A 17,198-nucleotide genomic window follows, 5' to 3' on the forward strand; every position below is an offset into this window, starting at 1 on the left:
CTGGGCAGCTGTTCCTGGGGTGTGTGACAGCGCCAAGTGCTCTGCCAGCAGCCCTGGTGGCCGAGGGGCTGGAGAGAGGCTGGAGTGAGCTGCTCCCTCCACACAGGCAGGGAGTGACGTTTCCCAACAGAGAATGGCCAGGTGAGGCCCCCTGTGCCCAACATACCCCAGACTCTCCTGATAGATATTTGTGTGGTGCCCCACAACTGCGGTTAATTAAACAGAGAACAGCGTGATCATGGTGAGATCCATTGCCAAAATGCCTCCCTAATGTCATACGCATTATTGCAGCTCTTTTCAGTGAAAGGATTAAGGTGATCTTTGCTTTAGTTCTTGCAGATTTGGTAAAAATTTTCACTTCTCTTTCCTTTTAGTTTGAAAGGTGAAGATATACAATAATTTAAATAATTTTTACTGTTTCAAGTGTTAACCATCTAAATAAGGGAAGTTGAATTTTCAAGGTATTTCCTGTGTGTTTTAAAAATAGGCTTTTATTTGGGGGAAAAAAAAAAAAATCTGTGCCCTTTTTCTGCAGTAAATGTGTGTATGAATATTCGTATTCAAGTTCCTAGAGTCCTGAAAATTATTCTTCTGACCTTGATACAAAGGTATTTTTCCCCAGCTTTCTTAGAACTTAAAAGAGTCAGTTATGAAATTCCGTAGGAAATAAAAACTTGCCTGTGACCTGGTAGACATTTCAAAATGTATAAAAATTACACATTCATCTAGAAAGGCAAAAAAACCCGCATTTCGGTGCATTTTTGTATCGCCCGGTGGAAAAAAAATGTAAAACGTCAGGAGAGAGGAGATCTCCATGAGCTGTTGGCATGTGTATCGCTGCTAGGAACGGCGTTCTGCTTGTCAGGTGTCCGCTCGGCGGCTGCTTGTCACCCGTGGCCGTGGCGCTGCCGCCGCCCGCCGAGCCGCCGCCTCCTCCTGCCGCCAGCAGCTCGCACCCCGGGGGTGGCAACTCCCTCCGGTTCTGCTCGATCATGTTAATAATCTACGGATTAGGATTCCATGGAAGCGTTCGCCGATTTAATTCTGAGAGGGCCTGTCGTGTCAATAAGACTAATATATCTTGTTAGGTCGTGTCGTGTGAGTAAGAAAAGTTGCTGTCTCCGTGACGGAATTACCCTGATTTTGATTTCGCGTTTTGAAGAATCAAAGCACAAAGGGAACTGAGAGGAGCCCCAGGCCCATGTGAAGGGCTGGGCAGCAGAGTCCTGTGTTCCCGCAGTGCCGGCGCAGAGCGGGTGGAACCTGCACCCACCTGTGGCAGAGGATCGGGGCGGCCCTGCGCGTTTTGGGGTTCAGGGGAGTGAGCTGAGGCCTTCAGGTTCAACCTATCTCTGCACGTCAGTTTTCTGTTGCATGAACATTTGACCAGCGGGCTCCAACAGCCACAGCTGCAACTGACACGGGCACAGCAGCGCAGCCCGAGGCCCTGGCAGGAGGCACAGCGGGGCCAGCGGGGCTGCTCCCGGCCCCCGGAGCCGCCCTCGGGCTGCACGGCCCAGCACCCCGACTTGCCCCAGCGCCCCAACCTGCCCCAGCGCCTCCAGCGCCCCGACCTGCCCCAGCACCTCGACCTGCCCCAGCGCCTCCAGCGCCCCGACCTGCCCCAGTGCCCCAACCTGCCCCAGCACCTCGACCTGCCCCAGCGCCTCCAGCGCCCCGACCTGCCCCAGTGTCCCGACCTGCCCCAGTGCCCCAACCCGCCCCAGTGCCCCCAGCACCCCTGCCCCAGCACCGCGACCTGCCCCAGCACCCTGACCTGCCCCAGTGCCCCGACCTGCCCCAGCACCCCGACCTGCCCCAGTGCCCTGACCTGCCCCAGCACCTCGACCTGTCCCAGCGCCTCTTCCTGCCCCAGCGCCCCAACCTGCCCCAGCACCCCGACCTGCCCCAGCACCCCAACCTGCCCCAGGCTGAGCGCAGCCTGCTGCTCCCTCCTGGCATCTCCTGTGGTGACGATGCCCAGCGACACAGCAGTGATGTCACCCGGTGTGTCACAGCAGTGATGTCATCTGCTGTGTCATGGCAGTGATGTCACCCCGTATGACATGGCAGTGATGTCACATGCTGTGTCACAGCAGAGATGTCACCCGGTGTGTCACAGGTGGTGGCCCCGCAGGGCCAGCACTCACTGCCGAGCTCCTGTTTCTCAGTGCCCAGGGATCTCCCTGCAACAACAGCACGGTCGCTGCCCACTGCAAAGTTTCTTACAGTCCCTGGCAAGTGCAGGAGCTGCTTGGTTTTCCTTCTGTTTCTTTTGTCTCCTCAGACACAGTTTCTCTGTGTTTGCAGTAACTGCTCATCCTGCAGGTCACAGAACGTTCTTTGATGTTATTTCTTGACCAGGCAGTTAGTTCTCTCTCGAACGTGTGTTTGTACCTTCCCTCAGCACTCAGACACGGGATGGTGGTGCCTGTGCACCAGCCTACACAGACAGTGAAGGATTTTTGTGCACTCTGAGATAAGCCTGAAATATCTCCCGCTTTTAAATTAATTGCTCTGGGTTTGCACGTGATATCCAGTTTCTGTCTTGACTTTTTCTTTGATGACAGATGAGACCCTGGTTAAATTAATCCTGCTTTTCTCATGGTGGTGTGAGAAGGGACAGCAAGGGAAAATAATAGCACTGAGACACTCAAAAGGCGGTTTGGTGAAAACTGTTTTCATCAATGGTGTGTTTATGTGATGTGAGAGAAGAGAAATCTCAAATCTTTTGATCCATTTTTAGATGCTGCAGACTGTATGGGAAATCCAAAGTCTTCTTATTAAAGTAAGAACTTCATGGAACTGAGAGTAATTTTTTAAAATATACGTGCAAGAACGACATGGAGAAGGTTTTGTATGTTAATGGCTGTATATAGGTTGTGTCTAGGCCGTCAGACACGTCTTCAAAAATGTCATTAATTATAAATCCAGGTCTGATAATTATGGCATTCCTGAATATATATGATGCTCCTAAATGCAGAGTACATGGAAAAAAAAAAAATGAAATGGATAAATATTAACATGCACAGTTAATGTGCTGGTAATGCAAGGAAATTGTTTCTATGCAATTGTCTGTCAGCAAAGGTTGCTGCAGACTGAAGGCTAGCTGCTGGGAAGTTTAAAGAAAACAGCTTGAATTATTGTTTATTTAGAATGTATCCCAGCAAAAACTCACCTCTAACATTGTGTTCTTTTGGCATTGGGCATGTTCCAGCAGCACCATATTTTCTGTGTTTACTTCAGTTTAAGGTGTGATCAGAAATCACTTCAAAGCAAATATCTTTTAAGAATGCTCCTCTAAAAAAGTTGCTTCAAATGTGGCCCTTCCTCCTCTCACATCTGGTGGGGAAAGGTGATTAGCAGGCAACATGAAGGTTGAAGAGGGAGAGAAAGAAAGAGAGGAAGCTGTAAATTGTCTAGAATGACAGTAAAAATTAAAACCTTGGGGTTTGTTGTGCTCCCCAGTGTATTAGCTAATAAATACAACCCTGCCTGAGTTCTCTTCATCTTCTGATATTGCAGGCTTGGCAAATGTTTGTGTTGAGATTAAGGTGTGAGGTGGGTGTGAGTATGCACACACGTGGTGGGGTGAGGGTGCGTGGCAACCTGCGGCGAGTCTCCCAAGGAACCCTCCATGGCAGGGACGTGTCCCCACCACGAGTCTCCTCCTCCCTCCCGGCCTCTCCCCACCTCCCCCACCGCACTTCAAAGCTTGTGGTCCTTTTTCCACCCGTGTACTAAAAGGTTCCTTTGTGAGCCAGTCCATTTGTCCGTCATTGTCTGGGGTCCAACAGTGGTAAAATACCCTGTCACCGATCCCCAGCGCCCTGAATGGCGGCTTCGCTCCGGACAATTGGCGGTGGTGCCGAGAAATATTCCTGAGAGGATTATTTAACCTTTCAATTTAGGGGGCATAAAGCCCGGCTGATTAATGAACTTTCTGATGGGCGCTGATAAGCGGATCTATTTCTTTATTTCCTCTAAAAGTGATTCCTTCTCCTGTCCCATATTACTATAATCTTAAACATAAAATGTGGCAAATAGATTAAAAAACAGCACTAAAGAGTTTATCTGGCTGGCAAACTGAAGGAGCTAAATTAAAATTGGTAATGAAAGCAGTGGCTGAGCCCTGTATATGGTTTTTAAATGCGCTGTGTATTTTGAAGAGACTTATTCTCCAGCTTGCCTGGTAATGACTGCTTTCGGTGCACAGTCCGGGGCTGGCTTCTGTTATCCCCCCAAAAAAATGAGTTGTGTTATCTGGATGACTGCAGACACATATGCATCCCCCTTTCTCACTGCATGGGCAGACAAGGTCGATAGCATTACAAGGTATTTGTGGCAGTGCTTGTTTCAGTTTTCAGAGCTGCCAGTTTTCAGCCAGATTTGAATTACAAAAGAAGAAGCTGGCATGAAAATTGAAAGGGTTTATCGGCTAGTCTGAAGCCTCATAGCACATTGCTTATTTATGCAGTCCATTTGCACCAGGAAATGTAGAAAGGAAATACATTTTTAAAATAAGGTCATAAAGACCCAGATATGTTTAAGATGGCAAATAAAATATAGATACCTATAATATCTTTCCAGGAAACGATTTCACTTAATGTTGCATATTACTTCAGAGTAGCATTTATGTTACTGTCATAAATTTGTGCATTTGTGTCACTGTATAGATATTCTTGGGGGATTAAGAAGGAAGTGTTTGCTAACTTACTTTAGAATTAAAATAGAAGAAAGATAGGTTTGTAGCTTGAGAGCTACATCAGAAACAGTTGAAGTTTAATTCACCTTCGTATTTAAATAATGTTTTACATTCCGTGTAAAATTATCCATGGATGACTGGACAGATGCCACCACCTTTGGAGAAAATTTGGATGCCTTTTAAACCATGAAGATTTTGAGGCATTCAGGGATGATATTGTTGTTATCCTTACAATCTTGCATACATTAATTTTATCTACAAACTTGAGGATTTTTTGTCCATTTTTCAGAAAAGACTTTTTAATTAATATTTTGGTGTGGTTTTTTTTCTCTGCTTGTAAGAGTGACAAAAGATTGCATTCCTTTCTCTTAATATGTAGTATTGCACTTTTGTCTTTTCCTTTAACATTTTCACACAGTCGATTGTAGATGCTATTTGCATCTATTTAAAATGCATTATATAAATGCCTTATTTCTGCAGAAAAAGGACCACTTCACAGTGCTTGTTCTGTGGACCAAACAGGTTAAATTCCCTCTTCTGAGAAAGGCTTTGGTTCTCCAGACTGTGCAATCAAAAAATAAAATTTTGTCCATTGATTTGTAATATAATGTGTATCATGCACTCAGAAAACAAACAAAAAACCCAACCAAACAAACCTAGAAGTTTACTTAGATCACTGTAATCTGGATTATTTCACTGCCTTTTGTTGACACCCAAAAGGATGGAAAGGGTGTTAAAAGCACATTTAGTAAACTCAGTTACAAGTTATAATTTGTGGAAAGATACTGAGGTGTGACCTGCACAAGTCATGCTGGGAGAGTAAGTTGGTTTTTTACATGGCTGAAAAAATGAAGAAATAAAATTTGGTAAAGATTTTTTTTTTTTTTTTAACTCAAGTTTAAAAGTCAAAATACCAAATTTGTCTGTTTCTCATTTATTAGCATGCATCAAGCTCAGTATGTTTCTGTCATGAATTTTCATAAGGATTTTTACTACGTAGCATGTGTGGCTTAATGATGCAATCACCTGATAGACTAGAAAGACTCCAAAGGAGACGTTCCGGTCTGTTGTGTACATAATACTTGTTTCAAAAACCTGCCTAATTAAGGAATTACCCAATGGAATGCAAGTCTACTGGGTGCATGACATGGTTAAAGAAAATAACAACAACAAAAACCCTTAGTATAATTACAATATGACATGATACTATATTGGCAATTTTTAATGTAAGGGAATGGTGCTAACCTGCCATTGTTTGAGCTGGAACGCAAGTAGACTGTGATCATTTGTAAAGGGAAAATAAATATATATTTTTCAGTGATAGAGCTGTTCTGGCTGCTCCCCTGTCGAGCTCCAGTCTACAACCCACAGTGTGTAATGATTCACTTGATGAGCATCTTTCAGTGGCTCGAGAACCCAGTGAGACGTCGCGGCCGAGGGGCTTTGCTCCGTTTGTCTCCGAGGGTCACTCAGTCATGGCGCGCAGAGCTCGTGGTGGGCACCTGATGAAAATGGGCACCTGCATCTGCTGCTTGGGTTGTGGAGGTGTCCTGTCCCCGTGCTTCTTTCTGTAATACACCACTTAATTACTTATCTTTGGAGTGAAACAAGAAGTATCAGCAAAAATATCTGACAGACTAAATATGAGCACAGAATTGATCTAATGGATGAGAAGTATCTGTCTCTTCTCATCCCTCAGGAGTGGTGCTGGGGGGTTTGGAGGTGGTGCAAGGACACAGAGCTTGCCAGCCCTGGGCACACTCAGGAAAGGGTTGATAGAGTTACCCCTTGCCTGCTAAAGTGGAGTCCTCCAAGCTAAAAAACCCTCAGAACAAGCCTCAGGCAGGGGCAGCTGATGGAGAATTGATGGAGGCACGAGTTGTGTCCACCTGATGACAGGGCTCTGGACAGCACAGGGAAGGTTGCTGCTTGTTTCTGGGTTGTCAGTGTGGTTTCCCTGGCACAGGAGGCAGGGGGGAAAGCTGCTTCTCTGGCAGGAGCTCTGCTGGTTTGGGTCTGTCTGTGCGAGTTAGGAGCGATGGCTCCACATGGGGTCCTGGTCCCAACCGCAGCGTGTGGTGCTGGGCTGGGCACTGGGACCAGCTGGGGTCAGCTGGCATCGCTGCACTGGGCTGGGCGAAGGAGCAGGTCATGAGCTGGGTCTGTCCCCAGCAGGCAGCTGGGTGGCACTACAGGATCTTGCCCTAGTCCCCCCACCATTGGGGTCCACGTGTCACCAAACACGGAGGAGCAGAGGAACACACAAAAATGGAGGTCAGGAGATTTTCCTTAATTAGTGAGATTTAGCCAGATTGCAGATCCTAAGTAGTAATGAGCTTGACAAAAGCCAGCCCTCATTGGATCAAAGTCGGTGCAGATAAGGGGAGCTCAAGGTCACAGAGGGAGCTGCCCAGCAGGTCTATTTGCATAAAAAATTACTGTCAGAAATAGGCCAGAGAGGCAGCCCTGGCATTTTGATCTCTTGGCCTTTGTCATGGAGATTCCTAGTTGAGAAGGGAGGAAGGCCAGTGTCCCAGATAATGATTAACTGTTTTAATGGCATTCATTCATTCATTCCACACTAACTACTCATGCAGAAAAAAGGGTTATGTAAAATGACATTAGAAGAAAAATCATTTGTAATCGTTGCATCAGGCTGCACTTTGAGGAGACATTAGGAGTAAATCCATGGCGTGGTAGGCTTATGCTTTATCTTCTGATATTTACTGAGTTTACTGGTGCATGAAAAGCTTTCAGCAAGAATAGCAGATGGGATGGACCTTTCATAGGTAATGCTATCTACCAGGTTATTACTTCTATATATTGATAGTGAAGTAATCTCCAAGATATCGCCCTACAAATATAGATTATTTAAATGTTTGTAACAAAAAAAAACTATAACATAAAGAAGGTACGTTCATGAATAGTTTATTTTGTACCCATATGGCTGGAGTCTTTAGATGCTTTTTTAAGCCTTAAATAATATGAAAACAGAGGGTTTATAATGTGTGGTTTCCTTTTTGTTTGGCTTTGGAAAGCAGTAGAGTTGTAAGGAGTTGTAATCTTACCTGCAAGTGTTTGGTTTGATTTCTTTCCTTAAATGTGACCTTTTCTGTCAACAAAACAAAAAGAGATGGGGCGGAGCTGGCTCAGAGGAGGGGGAGGGTTGGGGTGTCAGGAAAGGGGGCACTGGAGGGTCCCCTGGGACACGTGCCCTACAAGGGTGTCAGGGGAGTGACCCACATCCCGGGCGGCGGGATCAGCCGGCTCAGCGCCCTGCGGAACTCACTGCCTCTCCCCTCCACATCCACACTGTGCCCTTTGGCTCAAAACCACAGCTCAAAGCAGTGCCAGGTCTCACTTGTCTTCTTCTTCTTCTTTTTTTTTTTTGGTAAAAAAGTAGTAGTGTTTTGAACTCAGTGCAACTTTTACTAGAGCTTCCACGTAACAGTAACGATGGCTGAAATCCCTCATAACTAACGATGGAGGAAATAATTGTAAGGGATGTTGTGGGATGATGGTGTCAGGCTTCTCTGCAGGCATTCCAGCAGACAGCATCTTCGGATGCACAGGATCCTGCCTCTGGAATGATACGTGTTTTCTGTGACTGCATGTTATTGCTACAGTGCACCTTGCAAAGACCAAGCGGTATAATCGTGTCATCTTCAGACTGACCTTATGGTTCTGGCAGAAAGACAAAGAGTAACCTGATGGCCTTGATTTTGTTTTTGACAGCTCGTGTATTTTGGCTCTGCTCGTGCTGCAGTTGCAGAGCTCTCTGGCAGACAGGGATTGACCAAAAGAACCTGTTGGGGTTTTTGTGTCAGCATCTTGCTGTGGGTTTCTGTGAACATCAGCTTTGAAAACAGGTTTATTGGATATGGGTAGAAGTCTAGATGGTGGGAGGGAGGGCAGAGGAAGGTGTCCCCTGTAGGATTTATGTCTGCTTTTCAGGAGCCCTCTCCAAAGTGGAAGTGATTCCTGGGGCCTCTCCTCGTGCTGAAAACTGACTGGGACACAGGTGACTGATCCAGTAAATTAAAGCCACAGATTTCATGCACTGTGTAACCTCAAGGGGGTTATACAAATGTTTGCATTTTGGGGTGGGTTTTTTTTCCTTGCCTGCTCTATGTATTTATGATAAAAGAACACCTGAAAAACTAAGCTGGCTTAGTAAGTCACTTATTCGCTGCTGAAGAGCTCTCGGTGTGAGTCATGGGCAAGAGACACACACAAATCACTTCTCAGGCAGCTGTTCTGTCCTTCCCCCTGTCCCTGCCTTTTGTCACCAGCCACTGCTGGATGTGTCACTGTGCCCTCAGCCCTCTCCTGCTGACTGCATGTGAGCTGAGGAACATGGAGCTGAAACACAGACACAGCCCAGGCTGAAGAGGTTGCAATGGGGTGACCCTCGAGGTGTGATCAGGTTGAGCAGAGGCAGGGGCGGGCGCCTGTTGCTGCCTGTTCCACGTCAGTCAGCGGGGGCTGCGCAGGGGAGCCTGGCAGCTCGAAGGGAGCAGCGTGGGGATACAGACTTAAAGAAAACAAAGATTCCTGCAGGGAGCTACACCAAGGGATACTAATCTCTTTGAAATCGGGGCCACTCTCCCGTGCCTCTTCAGCCCAGGGAAGGGTGCGTGCTGTCCTGGATGGAAAGGGTGGCAGACAAGAGGTTTATGCAGTAATTGAGATTTAGTTGTGGCTGGGCTGGGCTCCCTGTTCTTCAACACCAGAGAGCAGCTGGTGTTACAAACATCCACTTGGCCTCTGTTTGTACCTTTCAAGGTTGTTACCAGCTCAGAGTTTGCTGGGCCATTTCCTTTCTCATGGGAATCTTTCACTCCAGGCCTGGGCCTGCAAAACTGAGAGAGAAAAAGCAGCTGAATCATAGAGGGAAACTGAGGCAGGCACATTGAGAGATAGAGCATCCTGCTGCACACACACGATGCCCAGAGCTCGGGGTTGCTCCTCTTTTGCCTGTGCAGGTTCCCCAGCCTGCTCTGCCAGGCCCCAGCTGCTCCAGGGGGTGAATGTGCCTGGGAAGGGTGAAGGGACAGACACCATGTCCGGCTGTTCCACTGGGCGGTGCTGGATGGGGGACAGGAAAAAGATCTGCCTGTTCCCTGCGTCCGACGGAGCGACTGGATTCCCTCTGCCCCAGGCCAGCTCAGAGAGCAGCCAAGGACCCCAGCCTTGTGTCCTGAGTGGAGCCAGGTCCTGGATCCTGCTGGGAGCAGGACAGGGCTTGGGAATGGGAATGCAGCGGGTGCAGGACCCGTATCTCCTCAGGGCTTTTCCGTAGTGCCTTGGCTCTGCCATACACAAAAGTGCCTGCCCAGCTGGTGGATGCTGTGTCTGACAGCCCTGCCCATCCCGGGGGACATGGGGGCATCTGTGAGAGGGGCAGGAGGCTCGGAGACAAGGAGGAGGGGAGAAAGATAAATCAGCAGCCTATTTTCTTGTATTCAGAGCTGAAATAACTTGGCCAGGTGGAATGAATACTGGGGAGGCCTCTTCCCACCTCATGTGCAATGCTCAGGCTGAAGTTGCTCTGCAGAATAACAGTAATATGAGCCACTTGCTTCTTTTTGAAACTTAATCTTCCAACAGCAAGCAGGAACGTGTTGATTTAAGCATATATATATATATTTATGTAATTTTAATTTTGTACTAATTCAGCATCCAGAACAATGCCAGACCTAATTCTTTCCTGTTTCCATGTTTCAGACCAAGCCAGGACCAATCAAGGCGCGCGGTTCTCACCCCGAGCGCTCTGCTTTGGCCTACTGCTACAACTGCTCCCAGAAAGGACACTTCGGATATGTAAGTCTCAGCAGCCTCTGTGTTGAGTCTGTCCTTGGGGCAGAAGTTGGTCTCTGCCACGGGGTGTGGCCGGAGCCAAGAGCTGGAGGGTCAGGCCATTGCCCAACGCAGGGTTGCTCTAAGCAGTTAGAGACTTGCCAGCCCTTCTGGAGTCACTGGAGGCCAAAGCATGAAGGGACTTCACCCATCTCGTTTCAGGATACAGAGGAAAAGTTGCTCTCTCTCCTTGGCAGGATTAGTGATTTTGTTTTTGAAATCCTAAATCAAAATGAGACTGACTGGGAGACAGCATATTCATTGGAAAACAGTTGCTGAATAGAGCTCCTTCCTTCCTTCCTTCCTTCCTTCCTTCCTTCCTTCCTTCCTTCCTTCCTTCCTTCCTTCCTTCCTTCCTTCCTTCCTTCCTTCCTTCCTTCCTTCCTTCCTTCCTTCCTTCCTTCCTTCCTTCCTTCCTTCCTTCCTTCCTTCCTTCCTTCCTTCCTTCCTTCCTTCCTTCCTTCCTTCCTTCCTTCCTTCCTTCCTTCCTTCCTTCCTTCCTTCCTTCCTTCCTTCCTTCCTTCCTTCCTTCCTTCCTTCCTTCCCTTTCTCTCTTTCTCTCTCTCTCTTTCTCTCTCTCTCTCTCTCCCCTTGCCTCATGGGGTGAAATACTAGTACCTTACTGCCACATTCAACGTCATGTCAGGTTTTTCACCACAATCAGCCCTACAGTTTGGATGCACGTTGTAAGAAGTTTTTCTGCCTCCTTTTGATGATCATTACTTGTAGTTTCTTAGTTTAATTGAACATCTGAGTGATCCTCCTGTGAGGTACACAGGCTGCTGAAGGAGGACAGCACGAGAGGGGTGCTGCATTTCTAGGACTGATGCTGATGCTCATCACCTTTTTCAGCCCCTGTCCTAACAAGTGCAGCTCTCTACCTGAAATACCAACAAATGTTAGTTATTTTATAGAATAAGTCCAGGAGCCACAAGTATTCTAGAAGACGAATGCTAGTAATGTGTTGGATGAGCTAAGTTTATAGATTCCTACAGCTTAGAGGTAGCAAATTCCCAGGAAATGTCTTCCTCTTCTCTCCTGTGCTCTGTGTGACTCCTGTGGCTATGTATGAGATGTGGTCAAAAGCTTGCTGCTGCTTTCAGATGAAGAGGTAATCCCTGTGGGCACTGGTGGGTAGGGCAGGTTACCTGGGATCTTCTTGTGCCAGAGCTGAAAGATGAACAGGATTTTTCATGCCAAACTGTCTTGGGACACCAGTGAAGGTTCTCCTCTTTGTGGGAGGTTGGAATCAGTCCCTGAGTCCATGTGGTGAGAAGCCAAAAGATACATCCAAAGTGTAAAGGCGGGAAAAGTTCATTTTTTCTTTTTCTTTTTTTTTTTTTTTTTTTTTTTTTTGTTGTGTTTTTGTTTTTTTTTTTAATTCCCAAATATTTTAAGCAGCTAAAAATTACTTCTGATGACAAGCATCTCTTAACATTTTTCCCATTTTTGTACCTCAAGACTCCTGCTCTATTGTCTTTTTGAGCAGCTAAAGCAGAGGAATAACAAACTGGCCAAGAAGAAGAGGCTGGGGTTTGTTTGGTATAGAGGCAACATGATCAGTGCTTCCCAGTCCATTTCCTTCCATGTTACCATTTTACCTGGTTTAGGAACACCTGAAATTCCTTTTCTTTGCCAGGCATCTAGGGATACCTTTCCCAAATACAGAGTCAAGAGCAAAAAAATTTGCTAAATGCCAGAGAGAACTGTGCAGTTCTTGTATGGAGGGCACTGAGGATCACTTCTTGCAGTGTGGAGGTGGAAATAGTTAAGACACAATCTGCCAGGGGCTCTGACATGTGGCATCTATGCCTCCTGAATCTGCTGCACTGCTTTCTGAGGCAGCCATGCTTTTATGTAAGCTCAGGATTTAATGAGGACAATAAATCTTTCTTTCTTCAGTAGAGTTCATGTGGTAGTTCATTTCATAGCAGCCCACATATCCAAAACATTGTCTCTTGTGCAAGATGTGCTCATTTTAAGGAGCATTCCAGCAGAAAAGTAAGAGGGCAGGAAAGTTAATGAGGGGCCAGCCCACTGCCTTGCTTGGGGCTCTTGCAGGGATGGGGATCCCTCCAGCCCCTGGAGGTGTGCCCAGTGTTCCCCTCCTGGGATGCCAGACCCAGGAGATCCCTCCTGAGCCCCGTCCTCTGTGATGCCTCCAGCACTGGTGTCCTAGGGGAGGTCAGACGTGGAGCTGCCCTGGAGGGAAGGACAGAGCCACGAGCAGGATGGACACTGCTGAGCTGCTCCATGGGTGCAGGGAGACAGGGAGGAGCAAGGAGCACAGGGTGGGCTGGCATGGGCAGGTCACTGGAAGCAAGGAAGCAAAACTGGAGGGAGGAAGAATCTGCACTGGTCAGTGAGGGCTGGGTTAGGGATCAGTTGGATAAACTGAACACACACAAATCCACAGGCTCCAGTGGGATGCATCCGTGTGTGCTTAGAGAGCAGGCTGGTGGAGTTGGGGAGCCACTCCATCATTTTTGAAAAATCATGGAGAACAGAAGAGGTGCCTGAGGACTGGAGGAGAGCCAGTGTCACTCCAGGCTTTAACCAGGGCAAGAAGGAAGACCCAGGGAACTACAGAGCAGTCAGCCTCACCTCCATCCCTGGAGAGGTGATGGAGCAGCTCATTCTGGAGATCAGCTCTAAGCAAGAAGAGGAAGAGGGTTATCAGGAGCAGCCAACATGGATTTACTAAGGGGAAATCTTGCTTGGCTAATCTGATATCCTCCTACGAAGGCATGACCAAAAGGGTGGGTGAAGGAGGAGCAGTGGATGTCCAGAAGGACCAGCCAGAACCTCACGCTGCCACTGGGAATAACCTGGTCCTTCCTGGTCCTTCCTTTGACTGCAGCCAAGCACAGACAACACACAAGCTGAGATCGTCAGAAACAGATCTGAGATGCATCTCTGATGTACCTTTACAAACGAGAGGGAAGGAAGCAGGAGGATGTGATGGGGAGGGGTGCTGGGGGTAGAAATAACAAACACGGGGAGGAAAACGGCGTTGCGTGTGCGGGGGCATCAGGGGGAGCAGGAGTTTCCTGAGAATGGCACAGCCCAGAGCTCATCTGGGCAATGCCCAAGAAGCAGGAACATGATACTGCAAAGCCCAACAGTTAACAAGCTAGTTACAAGGAGAAGAAGGCATCAATTAATAACACAGGATACCCGGAAAAAGAGGCAGGGTCACAGGAGGCATCCCAGTTAGCCTGGCTCACAAGACATTGCTGGAACTTTGTGCACAGCAGTGAAAAAACCCACAGTCCTGAGCCAAGTGTTTGGGAAACAGGCTGACACCGACATGGGGCAGGAGCCAGCCCCTCCCTCACCACAGCCAGCTGCTCGGGGGTCTCTTCCTCTGCCCTGCAGGTCTGGGGTCTCCTGCTGTTCTGCAGTGGTGAGAGCCCGTGTTCCCACACCCCACGGGGCTGCCCCTGCCTCCCACCCACCCTCACTCCTTCCCTCCACCTGCCCCTGGAGTCCCACATGTTTCTGCACCTCCTTTCACCCTGAATAATGCAGGGTAAAAAAACCTGCCCTGACATTAAACGTGTCTGTCCTTTGAGGAGAGCAGGTGGTGCTGGTGCTGGAGGCAGGAGCAGGGCAGCACAGCCCTGTCTGGGCTACAAGGTCTGGGATTCCTCCCATTTCCCACCAGAGACTGCAGCCTGGCTCCTGTAATGCCCCTTGTCCTGTGGGCACAGGCAGGATTATTGGATGGTAATAAAATTATCAGGGCTTAAAGAATTGCTGGGCACATCCTCAGGTACTGACCAGGACTGGCAGAACTGGACCCATTTGCCTTCCAGGAAAATTACAACTCAGACACATCCGGTGACTTGAAATGTGTTTTGCAGGAGTGCTCAGAAAAGCGGATGCACGGGAGCATGTTCCCAACTTCTCCTTTCATCTACTACTACGATGATGAATGTGATATCAAGAGAAGAGCAAACAGATTAAAAAAAAAGGTTGCAGGTACAGTATATATTGGGACATCCCTCCTGACTTTCAGCTCTTTGAAATACTCTCTTCTGTGCTTACAGCTTTAAAAATACTGTGGGATTATTTTCATGTGCTGGGAAAAGCTGTGGGGATTTGAACAGGTAGTCTAATGGCAGTAAAAGATTTGTGACTTTATTCATCCATGTCAGTCATGGAAATGTGTTGTGTCAAAGGCACCAGGTGGGCATTGTTAGGTGTTTTAATTCTAAAAAAAAACAACCAGTGACATTAAAAATGGTATCATCTAGCAGGAAAAGGATTATACTGTAATTTGTTAAGATTCTAGTCTGTTGACAGAAAAGAAAAACCAGGATGAAAAAATCTATCAGATAATTATTTTTTTTCTAGCCAGCTGCATACATACGTAAGGAAAGCTGTGGTGGTTTGGGCAGGAGGTTTTAGATTTTCTTTGAGGGTATTGAAATAAACTGCTCTGTTTTACAGAATTACAAGAAGCTGGCCTTCTGCCAGAGCTGTCAGAGACACTGTGGCAGGAAGAAAAACACGGGGGGCACAGCCATAAGAAAAAGAGCAAGCCTTGGAAAGAGCACAGGAAGCACAGCAGAGATGGTGAGCGCCACAAAAAGATGAAGATGTCCCGGGCAGAGAAACCCAGAGAAGAGAAACGCAGAAGTCATGTTGGAATGGGGCAGAATTTGGAAGAGGACTTCTCCAGAGGGTGGAAAAGGCAGGTGTGCAAGGGCAGCAAAACTCGGCACAAATCTCTTTTCCGGGCGTTCTCAGGGAGCAAGGCTGGGCAGGAGCCTCTGGAAGGTGCTAAAAGGAAGAAGAAATGGAAAAAACAGAAAGACGCTTCTCCTGATGTCAGTGAGAATTTATTCCTCATAAAACAGAGAAGGAAGAAGTCCAAACAGAAATCCTGGTGAGGAGGAGCTAGGCAGGCAGCACTGGCAATTCCAGGCTCTGGCTCTGCCTTCTTTTATTTTTGTCCCTCTTTTTAGCACACTGAGTTTGAGTCCGTCCCTGCAGTGTCACCACACATCCCGTATCCACCCCTGTCCCCGCAGGGAGGGCTCTGTCTGTGGGAACAGCCCGTGTGACAGGCAGGACTCGCTGGCTGCGCTCGGCAGCCCCCAGTGGGCTGTGGGGTCATTTGCTTTGCTTGGGGGGGGGAGGATGGGGCCACGCTGGGTGGGTTGGTTTTGTTGGGGCTGGCTCTGCTGCCAGGGGACACGGCGCCTTTGGAGCTGGTGCTGGAGAGACTCTCAGGTTTGGGGCAGCCAGGGCAGAGACCAGGGACGTGGGCACCGAGCACATTCTTGTGGGCACTCAGTGTTCCCCGAGTGCCCCAGACACTCCACCCCGGGTCCCTGCCAGGGAGCAGCTGGGAAAGCAGCAGAGTTTACAGCTGGAATTATGTCCTTGTTCCTCTGGATGTGGAAGGTGTTTTTGGAGAAAAGACAGCAGTGTGTGGAAAATGCACATGGTCCCTGGCATCCTGTGCTGCAATTTAATATTTTTTTAGACAGTTATTTTTGTACACTGGAATTAATCAGTTGTGCTGTTAAAAGCTTTGTAAGAATAAATGCTTCATCAAAGGAACAACCCAAAACAAACTTTACATGGGGGATACAAAAAAAGTGTAGGTTTGTTTACATTTTCTTGCATTACTGAGAATAATTAAAAACATTGTCTGCTTCCCTATCCTCAGCTGGAAGTATTTCAGCTCTGGCAAGAGGTTTTCTGGTTCTGAAAAGGACTTTCTCTGTGCTCTGCTGATTGATGACCTCTGTGCCACACCTCTGCTGCTAAGCAGCTGATGGCAACCAACAGCTCAGCTCCATAAAGGCACGTGTCCCCTCTTCACTCTCACTGACAGGGGCTCTTTGGCTGGGGTTGTGGTTTGAAATCAGAAAGTGTTTGCAACCTGTGCCAATGCAAGGGTATTTGAGGAGGGGAAATGAGCACACTTGAAAAAACTCAGGACTGCCTTTCTGCCAGCAGTATTCCTCACTGGTACTCCCCACATTCATCAGCTTTTTGTTTTGCAAATTCTCCAGTGGTAACACTGGTATTTTAGTGACTTTACCGCCTCAACTTAAGAGGTGTTTGGAGCAGAGCTCTGCCTACATCATATAGGAACCTAATGCCCAGTTTTGCTTTAAGTGTGTCTTCACTGGCAACTGAAACTTATTTTTGCTTAACTGTGTCATTTCTTGATTGAAAAGTCCTGGTGATATGGAAAAGGTAAATAATGTTTAGCGCTAATAAAATTTTAAAACCATACTAATTCTGTTCCTGAAAAGACTTGCCTCTAATATTGGGACTCATCTTTTCCTCTGTGCTGTGTTTTACATCCTTCTTTATTTATGAATACCTGTTTGTATTTGAATAAAAGTCTCCAGCAGCCCCCAGCTGAACCCGCGTGTGGACTGGTGGGCAGGGAGGGACAATCCAGATGAAGCATCAAGATCACCTCGACCTGTCTGAGGTGTTGGGTCAGCCGCGTGGCCAGACAGGTTGTCCAGTGATGAGTAAATCTCTTCTCCAAAAGGGGAATCCTTCTTTAGGAGACACCAAGAGTTCAGGAGACACTTCTTGCTGTCATGTCCCCTAACACGCCCTTGGACAGAGTGCTGTGATGAGGGGAGGTCCCAAAGGG

The 17,198-nt window shown here is 47.6% G+C and overlaps 1 protein-coding gene across 4 annotated transcripts in view; it reads left to right on the forward strand.

Moving 5' to 3' along the window:
• The window catches only part of ZCCHC7 (zinc finger CCHC-type containing 7), a 108,352-nt gene extending 91,443 nt beyond the window's left edge, over nucleotides 1-16,909 (forward strand). For all 4 annotated transcript variants that reach the window (XM_051643524.1, XM_051643523.1, XM_051643525.1 and 1 more), the window contains 3 exons: nucleotides 10,433-10,528; nucleotides 14,431-14,548; nucleotides 15,020-16,909. In XM_051643524.1, the coding sequence (XP_051499484.1) occupies nucleotides 10,433-10,528; nucleotides 14,431-14,548; nucleotides 15,020-15,462 (657 nt within the window). In that variant the 3' untranslated portion in view covers nucleotides 15,463-16,909. The remainder of the gene's footprint in view (nucleotides 1-10,432; nucleotides 10,529-14,430; nucleotides 14,549-15,019) is intronic.
• The last annotated feature ends 289 nt before the right edge of the window (nucleotides 16,910-17,198 follow it).

Source organism: Apus apus, chromosome Z (genome assembly GCF_020740795.1).
Source record: "Apus apus isolate bApuApu2 chromosome Z, bApuApu2.pri.cur, whole genome shotgun sequence".
In the NCBI taxonomy this organism is placed as follows: Eukaryota; Metazoa; Chordata; class Aves; order Apodiformes; family Apodidae; genus Apus; species Apus apus.